This window comes from Sinocyclocheilus anshuiensis, unplaced genomic scaffold, assembly GCF_001515605.1.
Source record: "Sinocyclocheilus anshuiensis isolate Anshui unplaced genomic scaffold, SAMN03320099.WGS_v1.1 scaffold2218, whole genome shotgun sequence".
In the NCBI taxonomy this organism is placed as follows: Eukaryota; Metazoa; Chordata; class Actinopteri; order Cypriniformes; family Cyprinidae; genus Sinocyclocheilus; species Sinocyclocheilus anshuiensis.
In genome coordinates, this window is record NW_015558568.1 from 734,225 (window position 1) to 751,673 (window position 17,449).

General features: G+C 37.4%; 1 protein-coding gene across 7 annotated transcripts in view; it reads left to right on the forward strand.

Moving 5' to 3' along the window:
• gramd1ba (GRAM domain containing 1Ba) overlaps positions 1–17,449 on the forward strand; it is a 58,165-nt gene that overhangs the window by 25,954 nt on the left and 14,762 nt on the right. For 3 of the 7 annotated variants that reach the window (XM_016475085.1, XM_016475086.1, XM_016475088.1), the window contains 4 exons: positions 12,138–12,354; positions 13,485–13,505; positions 13,858–13,881; positions 14,589–14,609. In XM_016475085.1, coding sequence (XP_016330571.1) covers positions 12,138–12,354; positions 13,485–13,505; positions 13,858–13,881; positions 14,589–14,609 — 283 coding nt within the window. Of the gene's footprint in view, positions 1–1,429; positions 1,767–7,824; positions 8,404–12,137; positions 12,355–13,484; positions 13,506–13,857; positions 13,882–14,588; positions 14,610–17,449 lie in introns of those variants that run through there. The other 4 variants (XM_016475087.1, XM_016475092.1, XM_016475089.1 and 1 more) reach the window with 3 other exon arrangements.

Here is a 17,449-nt window from a genome sequence, read left to right on the forward strand (position 1 = left end):
CAGATAAAATTGTTTTAGACGGCATGCAGTGTGTTGGGTTCACATTCAGAGCCTGTGATGGAGCTGTCCATTCAGCACCACAATGACATGCACTCACTCTGATTGGCTAATGCTTTTACAGGGACTCATTCTGATTGTCCAATCCTCTACCAATCAGAATCCTCTGCAGGATTGGAAAATGAGAATTATATGGCCATTTTTGAGGTTTAATGGATGTGTTTGGAATCTTTGTAAATGTGCATGCGTGCTGGTCATTTAAGAAGTATCAAAGTCGGAAATAGTAGTCAAACTTTCAGAAGTGTCCTCATTCTAGTCTCTTCAAAACCCCCAAAACGTGTCTCTTTATTTATCTTTCAATTCAGTGAACTTTGCAATTTGTGAAATTTACTAGTAATTTCTGAATGAAAATTGTTTCTACACCTTGTTTTTTCTGTGTAGGTGTGTTCACACTGACAGTGATTAAATCAGTGAAAGTCTGTGTCCTGTTTTTTGTTACTGGGTGACAATCACACGCTTTACTGTCTGCACTTCCAGTGGTAGTTTCTGCAGTGAATAACTGTGTATTTGCATAGATTTTGTTACATTGCCAACAATTGCTATCCCTCATGTTACCTCAAATCACTAACTCTCATTGAAATTTACTTCTGGTCACATTGATGCTGCAAATCGCTGTCAGTTTAAGTACTCCTTGTGTATTTTTGTTCATATGTGACTGTGATTGTGCCAAGTAGGACTTGTTCCTGAAACAACACATTTTGTTGGTACAGAAACAAATTTTCTAACCTCAAAAATAAGAGGGAAATGATAAGTTAGAATACTATTCATGCCCAAAAACCCAACTCTAAACCTAAAATGTTATTGGTTGATATAAATGTTGTTCTGGGACCAATAAGGATGCTAATTCAGGAACATCTCTTACTTTGCAAAATCATGGTCACTGTATTTAAGAGTGTCTGGAGACTGACTCAGCAGAGTCTTGTCTTTTATACTCAGTCAAATCTGAACGTCACATCCCTCAAAATATGAGTCTGCACCGAACACTTCTGTTGCTCTTTACTGACAAATTCAGCCCTTTTTCCGAACACATATCAAAATATAACAGATGTTTATGTGTTCAGACAGCTTGTGGATGTTTCTGTGACCTGTGGGTCAATGGGATCAGAGAAACGCTGCTAGCCTGTACACGTGACTAGATATTTACCATAATATCAGCAGTGTGTGTGTGTGTGGCATATAGCAGCTCAAACTGGAATAGAACAAAACACCAAACAATACATTTCTCTCATCCTCACACACACACACACACTCTGTTCGAAGTGTTTACCATCCATCTGTATTAAGGGATTAATGGACCAGCTGTCGACTGCCTCATAGTCCCTCACACACAGCAGCAGCAGTGAGACCAGACAGGAATCTCTTTGAGTCTGGAAGGAAGCAGGGGGGAGTGGCCTGAAGGATCTGAGCATGCTCAGTGAGAGCCGCTCATGCCCTCATCTGCAGGAAGAGAGAGAGAGGCTGCTGCATTTCAGAGAGGTGCACATGAGCGCTTCACACACAGGATGTGGAAGTATGGCTGGCCCGGCACTTTCATGCAGAATGAGGCATTCTGAGTCGGGCTGATCACCTGTGCTTGGGATCACCCGAACCGACCCGGATTAACATCCAGCTCGGGATGCCTTGGGAAAGGCGGCCTGTGAAATGGGAAGATGACACTGTGGGATCAGGACAGCCTGTACTGCACTAATGAAAGGCTTCAAGCTCGCCTGGTAAGATAGAAGGACAGATTCCACCGGTCTGTCATGGTCTGCCTCTCCTCTCTGTGCAGTGCTCGTTTCTGTGTACCTCTTATTTTAGTGTCGCAGGAAAGAGATTTTGACTTGCCATGCTCATCCTAAACACCTGCATTGTGCTGTATGAGCTCTGAATCTGTCGCTGTCAGAGATCTGCAATGACGTATTAATGTCCACTTGTTTACATCAACCAAGTACAGTGTCGACTTGGTCTGATGACTGAATTCATTCTCCATAGCTCCAAGCAATTGGCAGTCACACAGCTGAGGCCGAGATGGTTGACTTTAATGTTAAACTTTTATTGGTTATGTAACAGTGCCCTCTTAGATAGTGTTGGATAGTGGAAGCTTATTTAGGGGTTCTGAGTTCAGGACAGATTAATCTTTGAAGTGACAGTGACAGTGCAGTTTTCATGTGATAATACCTTCATATTCTTATGGAGTGTTCTGTATTGATACTAAATTCAGTTTTTCCTTTTTCTCGTTTCATATATGCACTGCTACATGTGAACAAAACAAAATGTCGTAGTGCGCAATTTGTGATGTAGGTGCTTGCTGGTGGGATGAAATTTTTAAAATGAGGAAAATGGTTAAAAATTTGCCAGTTTATGTTATGTTTATATTATGAAGCAGTTGCTTGATTAAAGAGTTTTAATTTTTTTTAACATTGAACTGTGTCTTGGACACTTTTTTGTCATTTGTAATGCAGTGCTGTGTGTTTCAAACCTGATAAACATGCTAAACTTGATGAATAATAATAAAATTAATAATAATATTTTATTGTATATGTATGTGTGTGTATATATATATATATAGAGAGAGAGAGAGAGAGAGAGTGTAACATAGTAAAAAGCATTTTCATTATTTAGTTCAAAATGAATAGCCTGGTCTTGGAAAGCTGTTGGTCTGCATCTTGGCCTCAAGGCGTCTAGTTCTAGTCTGAGGTTTCCCAGAAACTCCCCCTGTCTGCCATTGGTCAAACAAAGAAACATTCCCATCCCAAACTCACATCATTAGTTGTGGATGGAAATTAGACCAATAATACCATGGTTTTCTAATATACACTATGGTACTGAATTATATTCTGTCCATCTTATTTTGCAATGCGGAAGTATTTTCTGTGAATGTGCAAGACTTCTGATTCATTAGCCGCCGTAAGTAATAACTAAAAGAATAACGAGTGCAGTAAGCAGTTAAACTATTTGTGCTGCAAACCAATGTGTTTATGATAATGACAATACATTAAAACAATATGATAAGAAATACCAGATTGCAATATCGAGCAGTAAAACGAGATGTCTTGTACAGCTAAAATAAATGGTAGCAGATGACACCGGAAGCCAGTTGCAAATAGCTACACCTGCGCTTACGTTAAAAATCAGCAGATACAATGGTATTTTCATTGTATTGCAGTGTATTTCATGGAATTACAATAGTACATGTCAAAAGAGACAATATATTACAATAATACATGTTACAAAAACATGGAATACCTTGGTATTTTTTGTAAGTTTTTCCCTTCATTGGCGTATCTGTACAGATTTCTGCTCATTAGCCGCTCTGCGGTAACAGTGTGGACAGTCTCAGCATCTGTGTGCTGCTGTGTCCTCCGGTGGGACTCTTGCTACCAGCGCTGTTAAATGAGCACTGCAGAGTGTGTCCTTGGATCGGGTCTCTCACTTTGTCCATCTGTGTGTGTTTACTGCAGTGAAATCCAAGAGGCATGTTGATATACAATTATGAGTCCCTCATGAAAACACATCGCAGATTTACTTCTTTCTTGCCATTTTGTTTACTTTTATATGATTTAAAAAATAATAATAATAATCCTGTTTGATAATCCAGATTTATAGTGTCTGTTTGTAGAATAAAGTATAAAGAGGATGTACTTCCTAAGGCAGATGTGGTCACATGACCAGCTCCCTGTTGGTGCAGTCTGTCACAGTCGAAGAATGCTAGTGTGTTTGAGTGTTTCAGTTATACTGCACAGTATAGACTGCATACTGTTAAAAAATTACTGTGTGTGTATGTAGTATGGAATGATAAACATTTCTGATGGTGGCTACATTACTTGACAGATGATCTGACTGTATGGTGTCCAATAGTTAAAAGTGCATTATGTAATATTGACAGCTAGTGGTTAAAAAGGGTACTGCAGTCCAAATTCAAAATATTGGAGATAGTTGTTTCTCTCATCCCCGCCCCCTCTTCCTCAGACTCGAGGTTCATGTGGGTTGCCAGATTGAGTACACACAACAGGAACGAGCACAATTGACAATGGAAGGTGACGAGCTTTACAATGTAATGTAATTACTTTTTAAACGGTTCCTGAGGCTTTTTAGGTCGGGTAGAATCTGTGATCTCTGACCCAGTTCGTTTGAAAGCTTCCATGGCTGAAATACGCTGTGTTTTCCACCAATTGGCAACCGGGGATGTCAGAACCCAATTGGGTAAACTGGCAGTGGGCGGAATCACAAAAACATACATTCTGACATGGATTGCACATTTCAAAGTAGAATAACTGTCTGTAGTGTTGTTTTTCGGAAAAGCGAATATGTGAACTTGGCATGTTTTCTAAATATCTGCAAACACGTTAAGGTATTTTTATGCTTTAGTACAGTCAAAAAATTACATACAGCATCTTAAAAGATGTCTTTTTGCAGTTGGATTAAATAATAAGACAAGAAAGATATTTTTATTATGATTGATTCCTTATGGTTCAGTTGTCTCATGGAAAATAGAGGTCAAGTGCATTGCATTGTGGGATACGCCATTCCAAGCAGTGTGCTCTGATGTATACTGTACATGTTGGCAATTGTACAGTCGTAGGTGAGCTGGGTATTCTATGAATACAAAATTTTGCATGCTTTTTTCACAGTATACATAGTCTACTGTTTGTTCTAAAGCTTTTATTATAGTAAAGATGGGCTGTTTGTTCCAGTTATGTTTGTGTTTAATTCTATGGGGTGATTTGTTGTAGTAGCACAGACTCAGTGCTGCAGTTAAAAAGCATTGAGCAGATTACAGGCCTATTTTAAGCAGAAATGCGCTGTCTCTCTCTCTTTCTCTCTCTCTCTCTCTCTCTGATTCAGTGTAGATCAGACTATTTTGATTTGATTCACACATTCATGGTTTGATTTGATCTTTTGTTATTTTTATTGTCTTATTCCTGTCTCTATGTTTCTGTGATGTTGTGATAGTGAATCATCTGATTATTCTTGAATTATGATTACAATCTGATGTGACCCATATTTGATCTCTGTGATAAGACCCTAATTTAATGTACTATAGTTGTATACAACTGATCTGATTCTGATCTGATTTAATTTTGATCTCATCTGACATTGAGCTGATTTGAGTAATATAACTGAATCGTGATTTGATGCAATTTTTTTAGACCCTAAACTGAACAGATAACAGTTTAAACTGACCTTTTTGATCTTATTAGACTCTCCTTTAATCATACCTAATCTGTTCTGATTTTGATCTGACTCTGGTCTAATATACGTATACTTCCAATCACATTTGTTAGAATAATTAAGATTTTTTTAATGTTCATAAGTCTCACCAAGGCTGCATTTATTTGAACAAAAATACAGTAAAAAATCAATAGTAATATTGTGAAATATTATTGCAATTTAAAAGAACTGCTTTCTATTTTAATATAGGCCCTACTGTATTTTGAAATGTAATTTATTCCTGTGGTGCAAAGCTGAATTTTCAGCATCATTACTCCAGTCTTTAGTGTCACATGATCCTACAGAAATCCTACCCGAAAACACGAATAATTTTTGCTAAAGAAACATTTATTATTATCAATGTTGAAAACCGTTTGTGCTGCTTAAAATTTTGCAAAAGATTTTTATTTCAAATTAATGCTGTTTTCAAGTTTATATCTCTCAAAGAATCCTGAAAAAATGTATCATGGTTTCCACAAAACAACAAAAATAATAATAGAAAAAAAACAGTTTTCAGCATTTATAACAGTCTGAACCATTATTAATAATTGAGCACCAGTTATAATTGAAAAATACAGCTGCAATCAGCAATTAAGGGGTCAAGCACAACAGAAGCAAAATGAGGAGCTAATCATGGCATGGAGAATCAGAACAACTGCAACAATGAGTAATTAAAGCCATTTGAGGATGATTTAATCAAAATGGCTGAAAAATCATATATATAATCACTAGTAATACTGGTTTATCACTTTTTACCAATAGGTGGCACCGTTATTAAATTGATGTGGCATGGTCAGTGTGAGTTGACAATGGCACACACAGTGGCCCTGTCCCAAATGACACCCTAAACCCTCGCGGTCTTCCTCTGAGTCTGCACTTTCGTGACGTAATACCGCTTTGACTGTCGGGTAGAAGTCTGCTGCGGAGCTCGCCCCATTGCGGGCTCGGCAGAAGTGCGGATTGAGGGCGCATAACGGCCGCAAAGTGGGCGCTCACGAGCACCCTTCTGAACATTAAAATGACAAATAGGACACCCTACGGTCTCGTGGACATAACGGAGATGCGCACACGGCAGCCATTGTAAGTCCGTAAGACCGCAAGTGCACATGAAGTGTTCCATTTGGGACAAGGGCCAGTTTGGTGTCAATATGTCAAAGCTTTGCAGAGATACAGCCATTTAGCCATTTAGAGTCATTTTGGCATCATGCCTTAAATTTGTTGCAGCACTATACAGAAACAGTTTTGTCTATGGACATGAAATCCATAACTTTTTGTCAGCAGTCTGAAGATGATCTGACTCGAATTTGGTGAAAATCAGACAAACGGTCTAGGAGGAGTTCAAAAAAGTAGTCTTTAAAGTAGGTTCGGCCGACTATGGCAAAATTGGTATCTATGTTCTCGGTATGACCCAAGGAATATATTGAGACCAGTTTCATTACAGGCTAATATACTCAAAAGTTATTAGCATTTTTTTAAATTTCATTATAACTTCATTATAACCACAAGGTGGTGCTGCCCCAAAACCTTTGGAGTACCATCAGCCAGGGCATGGTGCCAAAGACACATATTGAGTTTTGTAATGATATGCCAATGCATTTATAAAATATAGTATTTTATGACAAAATAAAAAATGGGCAATGCCCAAAATGACTGACATGGGAAATTGTTGGGTATGGTTGAACTCAGCATGCTGCACTGAATCTTAAGAAACCATTTTTTTTCCAAACCATTCAGAAGTTATAAGCAAAAATAGCCATTTTTCATATCTCCTCCAAACTGTCCGGGTAGCCTCAGGTCATGGTTCTTATAACACACACCAAGTTTGGTCTCAATACGCTAAAGTGCTGTGCAGATAAAGCCTCATGTCCATTTTGGCATACTCTTCATCAAATTTGTTCGCACATTATTCAAGAACGGTTTGACTAATCTACTTGAATTCCATAGCTTCTAGCCAGCGTGGTCTGAAGAAGATCTGAGCCAATTTTGGTGAAAATCAGACAAACCGTCTAGGACGAGTTTGAAAAAGTAGGTTTTTTAAACTATTAAAAATTGCGAAAAATCTTGACCTGTAGAATTTTACATTTTGGTGTGCATTCAACTTTGCATGAGCCAAGAAATCTGAGGAAAAACTAATTTTGCTTCTAAACTCTACAGTTCAAAAGTTATTAGCATAAACATATATGCAAATTTGAACTAGTTAGTGGTGCTAGAGGTTTTGAGTTCAAGACTCCAAACTTGCTATGGTTAATGTTTAGACTGTCCTCTATTTGCGTGCCAAATTTCATAACTTTCCCACAAGTGGTTCAATGGGCTGCCATAGACTCCCAGAGAAGAAGAAGAAGAAGAACACCAACGGATACAATAGTTGCCATCGCACCTTCGGTTCTTGGCCCCTAATAACTGAACACCAAATCAGCATATTAAAATTATTTCTGAAGGATCATGTGACAATGAAGACTGGAGTAATGATGCTGATAATTCAGCTTTGTTATCACAGGAATTCATATTTTTGCCTCTTTTATCATCCACCAAAAAATTGTAAGTCTCATTGTTAAGAAAAATAATAGCACATTGCTCTTCAACAACACTGAAGATTTGAGGCATCATTCACACATATGCAATATGCAATAGTAATATTGGTTACAATACAAGTTATACAGTCCAAAATGTATGCGTGCAGGATTTGCTGGCATATGCATCACAGGAGTGGACAGAGTCAGCGAGCGAGTAAAAGTGAGAGAGGGGAGTGGTGTGATTGGACAGGGGGAGGGGTAGAGAGCCAGAGACTGGCTTGTTGTTCAGGCTGCTGACGTGAGTGGCTTCATTCAAGAAAGCCATGAATATTAAATCAACCCCAGCTGCCACACTGCGCCGCACAGGAGCCGTTTTTCACGCCAGCTCACCGTCCTCCTGCCCCCGCTGACCCTGACAGAACGATAGCGAGCGACTAACAGGACAGCAGAGGAAACGGCCATGCGGAAAAGCGAGAAAATGAGAAAGCTTGCTTGAAAAAACAGGGATGCTGGACTCAGAGATGATATGCTCCGCCTCCTCTTTTCCTCCTCTCTCGTCACATCACTCCATCCCCACACTGCAGCCGCACTGAATGAATGAAGCAGAGCCCAACGCTTTCATGTAGCCCCTCATGGCCACCAGGTTTGTCTGTGTGTGATTTTTGCATGAAAATCATGAAGGGAAGTCATTGTTTTTGCATTTGTATGATGGGCAGTCGCACTTGACATGTCCATTAGGGACAGTATTTGTCACAGTATTCCAGTATTTTAGTTATCACAGATGCTTTTGCCACCTTGCAATATTTAATCGAGTAATTTCTTTGATGTTACCAGCATCTTTAAACCCATCTAAGCAGTTCTTCTTGGAATTGGATGAATTGGATGTTTTTAGAAGAGTATCTGATATGCGTCATTTGATCAGAGCAATGCATCACATTTTCTGCATGTTGCAAGCATTTTTTTTTTTTTTTGCATCGCATAGGAGTGTTTTCCCCACTTCAACGAGTGTGAGAAAGATGTTTATCACTGCTTTTTGCTCTCTGTGATGTAGGCTAGCGTGAGAGAGCTGTATCCTCCGACTGGTGGTTTGAGAAAATGTCTTAGACCATGCGTGGTGGTTTTTTGGTCTCAACATTTAAGCACAAATGTGAAAACTGCATTCACACATACACATGTGAATACACCTCTGTGGCCTGTCATTAGGTCCCTTATGAGCGCCGCTATGACAGGTGAGAGGTGAGGAGAACCATACGGCCACCCACAAAAACTGCTTTTTTCTATTGGATGTTTGATAAAGACCTTTTATCACTAGCATCAGGTGCAGGACATGATGGACAAAGCTTTTATAGAAGACATGTTTTGAATGGATTACGAGCTAACTGCTTATTGGAATCTGTGCGGTATGTACTGTAGACATTTTTTTTTTAATAATTCACACACTTTGCACAATATATGTACTATGTAGTGCACAACTAGTGGGTAGCAGTTTTATTTTAGTGTCATTGAGACACTATTATAGTTTTTTGTTAATATTTTGAATTTTAGTTTTTATTTACATATTTGTATTTTTTTATAATTATGTTTATTGAATTGTGATTATAGCACAAATATAACAAGGAACCATCAAAAAAAGGGTACACGCATAGCTCAGATTTGTAAGAGGAATACTTAATACATAATAATAAAATAAAAAAAGAAAAGATGAAGAAGAGTACAAAAGAATATTCAATGTCCAGAGAATTATAAAATGATGATATTCCTTGTAATGCACTGTAATTGGGATGAAGATTTTCATTTTAATTTTAGTACAATTTTAGCAATTGTGTGGTGTTTTTGTCATTTAAAAAATTGTTAATGTCTATATAATTATTTAAATGTCTATAACATTATTTTAGTTTAGTTAAACTGAAGGAAAATGAGAAATATCGCCTTGCCAACTAGCTAAAATATGTGTTTTAATTAACATTTATTTTATTTCAGGTAATGAAAATGTTTTTTTATGGTTTTATTTTTAGTTAACTATAATAATCCTGGTGAGTAACATGGCAGTATGTAGGGGTGCACAAATATTATTATTATTTTTTTTTTTAAATATATCAGTGATTTATCAGTCAGTATTGAATATTTAATTCTGCATGGTTGTTTTTATGTTTTTACATTTTAGATCAGTTTTCATACTGTACATTATAAAAGTTGTGATACCTAAATTCACTAATGGCATTTAAAATGATTTATTTTACTATTTAGAATACTTATTTAGACAAAATATTACAGAATTTAAAATCAGCTTAGCAGTTAATTTAACAGAACTGTGCTTCCCATCCTCACTTTGTATATGAAATATATCTATGCACCGGTAATTTGATGCCACTGTTTCTGTGAAGTGATTTCATCTGCAATGATTTATTCGCCGTCAGAACCTTGTACAACACGTGGATGTGTGTTCTGGGAGGGAACGGCTGCCCGAGTGCACAAGTGCATTAGGTTGATATGAACCCAGAGAGATTGTGAGGTGTTTTATGAGTTGCTGTATTTTCTCTCTTTCTCTCTCTCCCTTTATCTCTCTTTTGTCACACTGTGTTTGTTTTTCCAGACGGGCAGCTCTTAGCTCAGGTACCGAACATTAATAATTAAGATTGGTGCCCTTTCTGAGGGACAGATGAAAGGCTGACAGCAGAAAGATGGAGGATTGCTGCATAGAGAGATTGAGACAGAGATAGATGAAGTGCTTCCCCTTCTGATTGAAAAAAAAGCTTTTCATTTTCTGTATTACTAACATGATCTTGACCTTTGTAAGCAAATAGTCTGATTGAGAGATTCTGTGAGTTTGAGGTCAGCCAGTGAGTGTCATTCTGGTGGTTCTTCCCAGAAGACGACTTTAATGTCTAGAGGTTACTCTTCATTAGCCTAGAAGAATTAATGGAGTTCTCAGTTATGCTTTATTTTAAGTATCAACTTTGCCTGAGATGTTTCTCCTGAAAGCTCTTTGGAGAAATAAAATGAGGCAATACAAAAGTATAACTCAGTTCATTTGGTACTGGAAAATTTAGAGAGATATATTTGAGTTCATATTGAGATTTTTGATTGCAGATTGAATTGATTGAAAAATCTAAGCCTACATTGAGAACTTGTTGGATATTATATTTGTCTCAGGAGAAAAATATGAGAAAGAGGAGACTAAAGGTGTCACGAATCCGGTCTATGAACTTCAATTCACTCACCACCAGAGGTCACCCTTCCATTACATTGACTCTCGCACTACACAAACTTTTGCATGTCATCCCGGACTACATATCCCATCATCCATTGCACTGATTGCACACGGCACTGATTGCACACAGCTGTAACCAATCACACATTCACTATACAACACTCACTCTGATCCTTTTCAAACTGCCGAGTATTGTATAGCGTTTATCACTCTCATAGTGATAGCTGCTCTATGGATCCTGTCTAGTTTTTCATAACCTTATCTTAGTCTTTCCTTGTCTGTTTTCTCGTGTTCTGATCTTTGCCTGTGTATCTCGGATTCCCCCTCTCGTCTTGCCCTATTCGGATACTGTTTGCCCCTGCCTGGACCTTTGCCTTGTACCTGGATTTATCCCTCTAGTCTCGCCCTGTTGATTCTGTTCGCCGATCGTAGACCCACGCTAGCCCTAGGAATATTCTTGTGTCTTGCCCTCTATATACCTGTTGCCATTGTCTGACCCTTGCCTGTTTCTGACCATGTCGGTTAATAAAGCTTCGCACTTGGATCTGCACGTCTCACGTCTCAGTCACTCCGTGACAAAAGGAAAGGTCTCTTATTGCTCTCTGTTTAATTTCATTTTTTCTTTCTTCCTTCCTTTTTTTACATTCTCAGTTTTGTGCTTTAGAAAGATCATCAGATGTTTAGTTCCTGTGTTTTGACCAATCTTGTTTCTCTGATCTAAAAACACCTTTTGAATTTACATTCATAATTTCTTCTAAATATAATATGATGATGTCAGTGATGTGGAAATTCCCAGCAGAACTGCAGCGGCTTTTGATGTGACCCCCACTGCTGTGTTTTTGGTCAGAGCTGTGAGATGTCTGTCTGAATACATTCCTAGAAGCTGACAGGGCAGAGGTGAAAGGCCAATGAGTGGCCTGCAGGGAAAATGTGTGTTTGGTGGTTGACTTCTGTTGTTTTTAAAATGAGTTCATGGCTTATTATTAGTATGTTTATTAAGCCTTTTGCTGGTTTAAAGAAAACTTGAACCATCTCCCACATGAGCACCACGGATCAGTGTGTCTGGAAGTCGTGTGCTAACTGTCCGGCCATCGTCCAACAAACATTTGTATTCCTTTTGAAGTGTAGAATCTGTTTTTTACTGGATATTTGTCTTGTTTCTGTAGCACTGCCAGTAACTCGAACCGCAGCTCGCCGGCCTGCTCACCTGTCCTGCGTAAACGCTCACGCTCCCCAACGCCCCAGAGTCCAGAGGGAGAGAACATGGTGGAAAAGAGCTCCGATCATTCCTCCGATAAATCCCCCTCCACCCCGGAACAGGCCATCCAGCGCACCTACAGCCAGTCACTTCACACCACCCGCCCCGCAGGGAAGAACTCCAAGGTAAACACGTGTGACTGTACTTACTGTACTTCTGCTCTCTCCGTTTTCATATACTGCATGTCTTGCACATTTATTGCTACTATGGGATCAAATTTCTTATCAGTGCAGGTTTTTAAACTAAATTCTGAGGCACATTATACAATTGCAGATGATTTATACTCATAGAGATGATAGTCCACATGTTCATACATGATAACAATGTTTACAGTTTTAGTTTTCCAGTAAATTGACTTCAAAACCCAGTGAGCTGCCTACCTAAAAAACTTTTTCAGACATCATATTATGTTAGCAGCATATTCATTGTGGCAGTCCCAGATGAGTCGATATATATATATATATATAAGTATCGCTTTTTATTTCTCATCTTTCCTATTACTTGTTTCGCTCCTGTTTCAGTTTTTATAACCATTTCTTACTATGTGTAAATAAGTTGTTGTTTTTTAGCATGTGTGTTTGGCAGTGTTATTTTTTAGGATTACTGATAAACTACTGTCATTTGATTTGTATTATTTGTATTTGTTATTTATTTTAATTTTAGTTACGCTTTGGATAAAAGCGTCTAATAAATGACTAAATAAAAATAAATAAATAAATATATATATATATATATGCACATTTATATGTAATATATTTAATATGAATATGTATTTTATTATAATATCTTTAATTTAATATTTTTATTTGTACTTAAATATTTTGCTTCTAAAGATGTACAGTAGACTGTGAGGCAGCTCAGTAGATTTTGAACTCTTGCTTTCATTTTCATATCATTGCATCTGTTGAAGGATTTCATTTGCAAGATAAAAGGTTAAGTTCTCCTCTTCAAGAAGAACAATGTATTTTATGAAACAGTATGTTTTACAAAAGGAAATCATTTGAGAACTACTTTACGCCTGTCACAATGTGAGGCACATTACATTCTGGTCTGATTTGAAGTCAGTAATCGTTGCATAATCATTTCATATCCATCAGCACCTCATGTACAGGAGTAATTCACAGAACATCTCTTCTGCTATGTGGAGAAGCTTTACCACCCAACAGTTTTTTTTTTTTTCATTTCTCTGCACTTATTCATACAGTTTTGTTTTTGTTTGTTTTCTGATATCTGTTCTTCCTCTCGTGCATGCTAGTCACAAAAGAGACTGTCTAAAGTAAGCATCACTCTTTTCTGCTCTACTGTACCTCCACCTTGCCTGTGAGCCATCCCATTATGCTCTGCTTCACCTGTCTGTGCTAACCTAGTAGATACTAAACAAACCCTGTGTGAAGCTAGCTAGTAATGCCAAGTAAAATGTTTTGAAGTGTGTCTGATACACTATGAAAAAAGTTGTTAACTTGTAATTGACAACAAACTGTACCGAGGCAGCATCACACCAAAGCAGATTTCAGTTAACGATGCCACAGTAGAGACAAATTACTTGTGTCGCAGAGGCAGAAAAACATATATATATTAGTAAAACATCTCACACCTGACCTCTTACTCATGATAAACTTTCTTTCCAGTATGACAGACTAAACCTGATTAAAGTAAGAAATCAGTATTTGTGCCCTTGAGTCCTGACCCGTCCTGTGAGAAGAGTCTGCAGTAGAGAACTGTAGAGTCCCAATGCTCTGTCCAATGCTCTCATTACACATCTGTCTCCATTCTGCTGATGTTTGGAGTTAGAGAAAGAGAGTTTTGCAAAGATTGCTTTTAGGTCTTTTATTTGTGTGTATGTACCATAAAACTGTATTATAATCACTGCTAAGATTGTTTTGAGGTAGTTGTGATGTTGTAGATCAGTTCTTTATAAAATGTACAAAACGTTTAGCAACATTTTAAAGAAAAAGTTTCATTTAGTGTAAATACTGCCCCCTTGTGGTGGTCATTCACAGCTTTGTGTATGAGGAATGTGTAATGATACAAGCACCGATGAAATCCCATACACAAACAGAGCTTTCCCATAATCCTTTGTTTTATGATATACTCAAATGAAGTGCACTTTATACCTGTGTTGATCAAACATTTTTGATAGATAGATAGATAGATAGATAGATAGATAGGAATCTGTGGACAACACACAGGTATACCTGCAGATTTTGAATTAAACCCTGTTGATGTGTGTATAATATGTGTATAGTCTAATATAAGTGTTTGTATGTATTTGAATGACTCCCTTAAAAATTCACTCTAATGTTCCTCTGCTCTTCTGTTGTTTCTTCCACCATCAAATTCGGATTCTTCAAACTCACAGAAAAGTCAAAGCTGGTATAATGTAAGTCTGTTTTTATTATTTTGTATGTTCTACTTATATCAGTGATTTTTGATATTCAATGTTGTGTTGTGTGTTTGTATGATATTGGCATTTAGGGCTGGGCAGTATATTGAGTTTGTATGATATATCAATATATATCAATATATATATATGATATGAGGCAATACCACCTACAGTATATCGATATACAGTAGTCTGATACAAGCGCATCTGAAAAATAGCAGAGGACACAGAGTGAGCTGCTGCGGGGAAAGTGCATAATCCAATTTGTCCTAAACATGAGATATACTTATATAAAGGGCTTTAAAATAACTGGTAGGATATAGTTAGCACGTATAGTTTAAAGCGGTTTACCCCATCAGATGCTCTGACAGATACGTGCTGCTTACAGAGAAGCAACTTGTGACGTTTAATGTGTTTGAGACTTACATTTCACACATATATTCTCCATCTTTATGTGTTAAAAAGTCATAGAAATATTTCCATTTTGCTGTCAGGAGCGCATGAGCCTTCTGCATGCGATTTTCTGCTAAACTTCACAGACTTCAGGGAACATGCGCCATAAAGGAGCGCAATGATTCTGACTAAAATATACATTTTGCTAAAATATTTGTAGTTGGACAATAAATGTGCCATGTGTAGAATTGTAAACCTACAGGTAAGTGTATTTTATGATAGCAGTAACTGTAAAGTGACTATTGTAAAGGGGTAATCAAAATATAGTGCAATTAATCTGTTCTTTTGTTTTTATTTCTTTTAATTTTTAGTTTAGTGAATTTAACTTCTGATTTAAAGAGCATTGATTTTGTTTTTAGATTGTAATGTTACGATGTAATGTGATTTTAGCCCCTTTTTGCACATAATAGCCCATAGCATGGTTACTTTCACTATATTTGTTTTCATTGTCTTTAACCTGTTAGTGTTCCTCTGTAACTTCGTGGCATACAACTCGAGAAAAAAAAAAAAAAGAAGCTAAACATATCTTTGGAAAGCTGATTCCATTTTAAGATACAATCAACAGAGCAGGTATAATCAGTGTCTTTGCCAACAAGGCTTCATGCTGTGATCCCATTGTGTTTTCCAGCTAATAGCTCCCAGCTATTGTCATCTGCAGTGCAGGCATCTGTTTACAAAAAAAAAAAAATGTAGGCGGAATTTTTTTCCTTTTTCAGTGTGTTCAAAGTTCTATTACGCAATATCAGTAAGACTTACAGTGACAATCCTAAACAGAACAAACCTCAGAGTGTCGCCTTTCAAAAGAGACCAAAACCATGCATATACTGTACTCCAAATGGTTCAAGAACAGCATGCAATTTACTTTGGGTATGCCTTTTGTAGGCGTTCTAGGCAAATTTTACAGGAATGCTAAGGGGTTAATATAAACATTGCTACATTGGACAACACTGGGCGTGGCTTTATCAGTTGTAGGATGATGAGAATCATGTGAATCTGGGAGGTTGTCTCCTCCCAGTGTTGTTTGAGTTAAACTGCTTTCACAGACATTTTCATGTTGGAAATGATTACCTCTTTCTTCTCTAAGGCTGGATGTTTGACCTTACTTTTCCCAGCATTTATTTTCCTGTGGGAAAGAATAGATTTTTTCTTCGGGTCAGCCAGCTCTTAATGACATTTTTTCATCATTTTACAAGTGCCTTTGTGATGTTTTGTCAATGTGTTATGGTTGGTCATAACCTCTGGGCCATCTCTATGAAAGTGCACTGCAGAATGGCAGAACAAAGGCTGCAGTGTTCTTTCTCTCAAATAAACAGTGTTTCTTTTTCTGCCATGGATCAGGCTATGTTACTGCTCGAACATAATACAGCTAAAAATTTGAATGCATAGTATAGCTCAGATAACTTGGTTCTGAAGGAATTTGATGAAAAACATTTCAGTTCATATGAGATTTTGAGGTCTCTCCTGAAACTGTCTGAAATGTCAGATTACTGTTTTTTCTCTCTCTCTCTCTCTCTCTCTCTCTCTCTCTCTTTCTCTCTCTTGCGAGAAGAATCTGAGAAGTTCTCTTATCGTCTACATTTTATCCCTACATTTTACATTTTAAATTACTTTTTTTTTTTTACATTTTATCCCCATTTTCCCCCAGAATCACTTTAAAAGCAGAATTGAATGTTTATATAATGCACACTATTTTTACAGTACAGGCATATTTTTGGCAATTTGATGGACAAATACTGATTATTATATTATATTATGCTTTATATTATATTATATTATATTGTTTTATTTAATGCATTTTCATTGCTGAAATTCCACTGATAAAATAAAGTGAAAACATGAATTTTCAATTTGAAGCAAATGATCTGCACTCAGTTGAACAGACCATAAACAGTCTCCATAAACAGAAGAAAAAAGGATGTGTGGACACCAGCAGCTGTGTGCAGATAACAGTGCCTGTTAATAAAGATCAGCTGGAAACAATGATGCTGGGACTCTCTCCAAGTGTGAGCTTATCAGAAAATATTAGTGCTGGGCGGTATACCGGTTCATACCGAATACCGGTGTTTATTTTTGTTATGATATGAATTTTTAAAATGCCGCAATACCGGTTTATGTCGCTTAAACAACGTTAGGAACGAGACACTGTTTGAAAGAAGTCCCTTTTCACTGTTGCACTGTGGTGAGGGAACAGCTGTATGTGTTACTAAGCGTGAAAGTTCCGAAACTGAAGCTGTAGAACTAATAGAACGTGATGACACAGAAGAACTCATCCACAATATCCACATTGACCACCACAAATATCCACCGCCCCCTGCCATCAGCTCCCGCGTCTCACACACACGAGCGTGACTTTAGCACTAGATTTAGCAACTTTCAGACCCTTT